The following is a 5,805-nucleotide window of genomic DNA, read 5'->3' on the forward strand; positions in this document are numbered from 1 at the left end:
ACACACACACACACACACACACACACACACACACACACACACACACGCGCACACACGCACACAAACTCACACACACATACATTCTCAACTGTTTATAGAGCACTTTAAAACAATCACCGCTGTATACAAAGTGCTGGACATGGAGCAAAAAAAAAAATCATACGACAACAAAGAAGAAGACAATAACATACACACACATATATATATATATTTGTATATGTGTGTGTGTGTGTGTGTGTGTGTGTGTGTGTGTGTGTTTTTTTAATTACCCAGCAATGCAGTCTTGTACACGGAAAAATCGACTTGCTGTGCAAGTTCTGAATGATGTGCTGATCTGGAGATGTGAATCAGCGGCACATTTGATTTGGGAGGGAACAAAAAATATTGGCCTGTCAGTGCAAAGATTTCCTCCCTGATGTTATCGGCTGTCTGACAGCTTTTGGCGGAACACTCTAAACGGGGCTGTTAGCGATATTGACTTTGCTGCTTTTCCGCCATCTGTTTTCATAAGATGTCGAATTTTCACCACATTTCAACTTGCACTTTTCCCATGAAGATGTGCGAAGTCACCGCCCCTCGACATGATCACGCCGCTTCAATTTCAACACAGCCAAGCGTGTACATGATTCATATTTCTCATTGTTCCGTACTTGGGAACGCTTGGTTCTTCATCTTTCGAGTACCACTGAGATCCTCCTGGGTGAGGCGATGTGAGGTGTTGGGCCCCCGTATCATCGCGGCTCGCGGGGATAATTAGAGCACACGTACACGCACGCGCACAGACGTCTAAGGCGTCCGGCTGAAGCGGAGCGTCCTCAGCTCATTAAATTGCCAAATGAATCTGCCCCTGGAAGCTTTCCAGATAAGAATCACCATGCGAGGCTTCACCTCCGCATTTATAATTAACACTTTTATTCCTAATTAGCCCTTTTTTCTTTGCATTGCAGGCATTTCCAGTGGCTATTTTAGAGTGCATGGCTGATTTTTGCTTTTCGAGCCAACAAGATCAGTTCCGAGCCTCATTTTCTGGGAAGGCACGTTACTAAACTAACAAACGCCGGTGCCCTTCACATTTCTCTTTGCATGCAGTGTGCAGCAGCGTAAATTCAAGCAGAATGGTGAGGAAGTGGTTTGCAAATCTCTTGCCCAGAGTCAGTCGAGTGACAAGATAACGACAACAAACTAGTTTGGGAGCGGCTAGCGCTGGCGCCTTCTGACTTCTACACCACCTTTCCTTCATCTTTGTGGAAAAGGTCATCGGGTTCAAAGCCACGTGCTCACTTACTGACCATCGGAAAAGACGGCGCTTCTGAAAATGAATTTGACACCATTTTTCTTCACCTATGTCACAGGGCGATGGCGGGTATTCATGAGAAAAGTCCCGTGAGAAATGCTCAAGCATCTTCACGAACAGTGTTGCGGAAAGGATACTGAGGACACAAAAGTTTCCTTTCCTTTCGTAAAGGTTCGTCAGGAATAAGATATGCGAAAAGCAAGGTCATTGTTGTTCACGAAAAAAGTACCTTTTTGCCCATACTTTTGACGAAATGAAATTAAAAACGAAAGTCATTTGAAAAAAACTAAAACTAACGCAAAATCTAAATTGGAACTAAAATGAAGCATTAAAAAAAAAACAACTAAATTCTGCTGTCAAAAGTAATTAAAACTAATTTAAAAAAAGTCAAAATGCAATATAAACTGGCTATAATGAAAAATCAGAATCAATGCGCTGCAAAACCAGTCACATAGGAACCACACAAGATGAAAATTCAAGTCCTTTGAGCTACATCAAGTCCTATCAAGCTGACGGCAATGGAACAAAACACAGAAAGTCATAGCAAATATTTTGATGAAAATTAAATCAAAATTCGACCTGTTTCAAAACAAACAGATCACAGTTACAACCAAACTGCACTTTGAGAATTTCTGACTTCCACGACAAAAATGCGACATGAAACATCACCTCGAGAGTTAATAAAAGGCTTTATTCACTACATATGATTTCATTCGACAAAAAAAAAAAAAAAGATTTCAGCAAGCCTCTTTGTTGTGCATTACGTTCAACTTTGGCTGTTCCACTTGTCATTTGTGATGAAAATCGGATTTGGTCTCGCCTTTCAGCCTCTACTTTGTGATACTACACAGCCGTGTGATTGGCTCACACCCTCGGCCCAATACACACACACACACACACACACACACACGGTCTCCCGAAGCCAGGGAGCTGCGGCCTCGTTCTCTTCCATCATGACCCAAGGGCAGCCCGAACAAACAAGTCAGTCCCCCAAAGGAAGGTCCAGACGGGGGCCAACTTGTTTGGCTGTCAGGGCTTCTCATCACAGACCAAAAAAAAAAAAAAAAAGCTCCCTCCAACCACTATCGGACCTTCCGCAGCGCTGCTTCGTGTCTGACAGGCCAATTTTTATTTCTTCTTGTAGCGGACCGTTAAAGTTCAATGTGTGCTGATGCGATTATTACTATTGTATTATATTGCACTTAATTATTGACCTTATCCATGTTTGTATTTATATTGCACTTAATTGAACTGTGTTTTCTTTTCTCTTCTTTCTACCCACAATCTTGCTGCTGAAGGCTGTAAATTTCCCCAGTGTGGGACAAATAAAGGATATCTAATCTAATCTAATCTAATCTAATTAGAAAAATGAGTACGTCTGCCCTCGCGACGACTTTTTTCCGTTCGGTGCCAATGGCTTTAAAAGAGAGATAAAAGCAGGGCCGGAATATGACTCTCGATTTCAGTTTTCAAGCTTCACAAGCTATGCAAATAAGAAATTATACCGATGGTATCGCTTTGAATAATTGCTCGCTATGTGCTCTGAACTTTGGGTTGCGCGTTAATGTGGACAGGGAATACATAATCGTTCGCATTTCCCCAACATGGATTTTCAAAACGTTTTTTTCCATGTTCACACATACTCAACAGTGTAATAGGCATGCAAGACCAGGCGTTCGCACTCTGTGTTGCAAAAAAAAAAAAAAAATGCAACTCGTTGGCCAATATGCAAGTGAAACTGTGCTTCCGTACTCAGACTCAAAATATACTCCGATACTAAGACATTGATACTCATACTCACCATGATCTTTTTTTTTCATTGTAGTTTAACGATAACATAAAAGGAGGTCGTAAGGGGAAAATCAGTGTGTGGAACTGGGCTCCAAATGTTCAGGTCATTTGTGTGCGTGCGTGAGTGTGTATCAATATGGCACAGAGGACTGACTGATGGCTTGTGGGCCAACTGAGTAATGAAAGCTCATGTTGGCACCTCGCCTGAGCACTCCATTATCTGCGATGCATGACCATTGATCTGTGTCCACTCTTGCAGAGATGACTCTCTCTCTTTCTCTCTCTCCCTCTAATGTGTTGTTGTTGTTGTTTTTTTTTTTTTTGTTTTGTCTTTCCGTCCTTGTAGCGTGAGTCAGCGCACACGCGTCCTCTCGACCGCGTGACTGAGCAGGGAGAGGCGGGGCTACTCGGTAGCAGACCTTGGCGTCGCACGCTGATGATGACGAGGAGGAGGATGGGCGAGCCGGACTTGCTGCTGCTGCTGCTGCTGCTGCTGCCGCTGGTGGCGGCGTTGGAGGTCCCGCTCGATCGTAAGACGACACAACCAAGCACGCAGCCTTTTAGTGCGGAAAATACGCTAACTTGGGAAAAAAAAAATGCCGAATTACAATTCAAAATATATACCGGTACTCAACAAAAATATCTGTTATATGAGAATGCATTAGAATTTATCTACTATAATGTTTTGTGACCAAACATTTTTTTTCACCCTTTCATGCACAAATAATGATGACCTACATCAGGATTTTTTTCTCAAGTGTTTTTATTCATCTTTCGGCATGAAAAAAAAAATAATAACAATGGCAACACACATAAGGGTCCATTATCGTGGTTGATGCACAACTGTGACATTAAGATGAATTAATAATCGAGAAAACAACTCTAACATGCTCCATTTTCACCTCTCCTCTCCTCACCGCTGCTAATTTAGCCCGCCCAATTCCAAAGGGAGCCAGTCAGCTTCTGCTAAACAAGCCCAAACATAATGACAGCCAATCAATGTCTGCTTCAGGCTGTGACTGACTTGTTCCCCCACCCTCAACTACTCGAACACAGGAAGCCAACACATGAAAGGGGATATTATAAAAAGGCAACCCACCGACAGAAACAATAAAGTTAGAGATTAAAATTGAGATTAACGAGATTAAAACAACACAACGCGCTAAATATGACTCATTAATTATTTGCAATTGACGCGATAAATTGACACCTCCAAATATGCATTTTCTTGTGTGTTCGTTTTCCAGATCAACACTTGGATAGTGCTTGTTTTTTTGTTTGTTTTTTGTTTTTAGCTATTCCATTTATTGAGTAACGCCATTGGAGAACCACTTTGCAGGATTTATTAAGTTATAACTCTCCCAACTGCAAGATGGAGAAATGTCATTGTTTCCACACTAACGTTTGGTTCTCTTTATTGTGATTTATTGCTGATTCTTTCGGGGAAAAGTTCTGGAAAGATGTAAGTCCCAAGCAAGCGTGACGTGGACAAAGCGGCCATTTTTGTTGTGCTTTTTGAGGATTTGATGCCGTTTTGGAAGAATAATTTTTGGTGTGCTTTGCAGTGGAAACCTGATGTGCTGCATGCTTGCTTTGGGTTCTGTTTCAAGTAGCGATCCAGCCGTTGGCATGAATTTACATGCTTTTGCGTCATGGCGCTGCTCCAAGCCAGTCATTTGCATCCTGCATGCCTTTTTTTTTTTTTTTTTTTACGCAGGTAGTGAATTGAGAGAGCTTCTATGGCATGTGTCAGTGCGGTTAAATGACACTCTCTGCGGTGAAGGTCAAGGTCAAGTCTTTCTCTGTTCATTTTTTTTTTTTTTTTAAGTGCCGCAGCCCCCCACTATCACACACCAGTCCCCCAAGGATTACATCATCGACCCCCGGGAGAACATTGTCATCCACTGTGAGGCTAAAGGGAAGCCTCATCCCAGGTAAGGATCTCTTTATCTGAGTGTGCGAGTAGATTTTTACAGTGACAAAAATACCTTCAAAAAAGAAAAACAAAGATGTCAGAAATTCAAGTCTTTTTTACGTGGCTGCTCAGTTTCTCCTGGACGAGAAACGGCACCCACTTTGACCTGGAGCAGCACCCCAACGTGCACATGAGGGCCCATTCGGGAACACTGGTGGTGGACATCAGCAGGGAGCGGACGGAACACTACGAGGGCACGTACCAGTGCACGGCCAGGAACAAACACGGGACCGCCGTCTCCAATGACATCGTGCTGCGCCAACCCAGTAAGAATTGAAAAGCAAAGATTGTCTGTTGTCTCAGATTGACAAAAAAAGAATAATTGACAAAATTCTGAGTTTGTATTTTTTTAATTTTGGAAATTGGCTCTAAATGTCTTTTTTTTTGGCCTCATTTTGACTTTGAAACTCAAGGCCCAACTGTACGGGAACTCGCAGATTACGCCGTGGTGTGTTACCAACTGTTAATTTTGTATTTTGAGGCTGCTCCCTGAATTTTGTCATGATCATCCTCACCTCATGAGCAAGATCTTTCATGGAGTGAAAGTGACGCTCATTTTGGGCATTTTCCACTTCAGTATAATGACACCCTAACCCTGATTATTTTTTTAATAGCAAATTTACAGCCCTGGCATATTGTGACAGCTCTTTAATTTCACTCAGTGGTGGTAAAGTAAAAATAAAAGCATTTTTTTTTGTGTGTTTTCACACAAGGGTCGCCTTTGTGGTCCAAAGAGAAGATCAAG

At 42.3% G+C, this 5,805-nt stretch overlaps 1 protein-coding gene across 1 annotated transcript in view; it reads left to right on the forward strand.

The window, feature by feature from the left end:
* Nucleotides 1-5,802, forward strand: part of LOC109530834 (neuronal cell adhesion molecule-like) — a gene marked incomplete at its 3' end in the record, with an annotated part of 21,926 nt that extends 16,124 nt beyond the window's left edge. The window contains exons 3-7 of the mRNA XM_019894731.1: nucleotides 3,432-3,615; nucleotides 4,536-4,547; nucleotides 4,914-5,019; nucleotides 5,133-5,326; nucleotides 5,774-5,802. Of these exons, the coding sequence (XP_019750290.1) occupies nucleotides 3,432-3,615; nucleotides 4,536-4,547; nucleotides 4,914-5,019; nucleotides 5,133-5,326; nucleotides 5,774-5,802 (525 nt within the window). The remainder of the gene's footprint in view (nucleotides 1-3,431; nucleotides 3,616-4,535; nucleotides 4,548-4,913; nucleotides 5,020-5,132; nucleotides 5,327-5,773) is intronic.
* Nucleotides 5,803-5,805: the final 3 nt, after the last annotated feature.

This window comes from Hippocampus comes, unplaced genomic scaffold, assembly GCF_001891065.2.
Source record: "Hippocampus comes isolate QL1 unplaced genomic scaffold, H_comes_QL1_v1.1 scaffold319, whole genome shotgun sequence".
Classification (NCBI taxonomy): domain Eukaryota; kingdom Metazoa; phylum Chordata; class Actinopteri; order Syngnathiformes; family Syngnathidae; genus Hippocampus; species Hippocampus comes.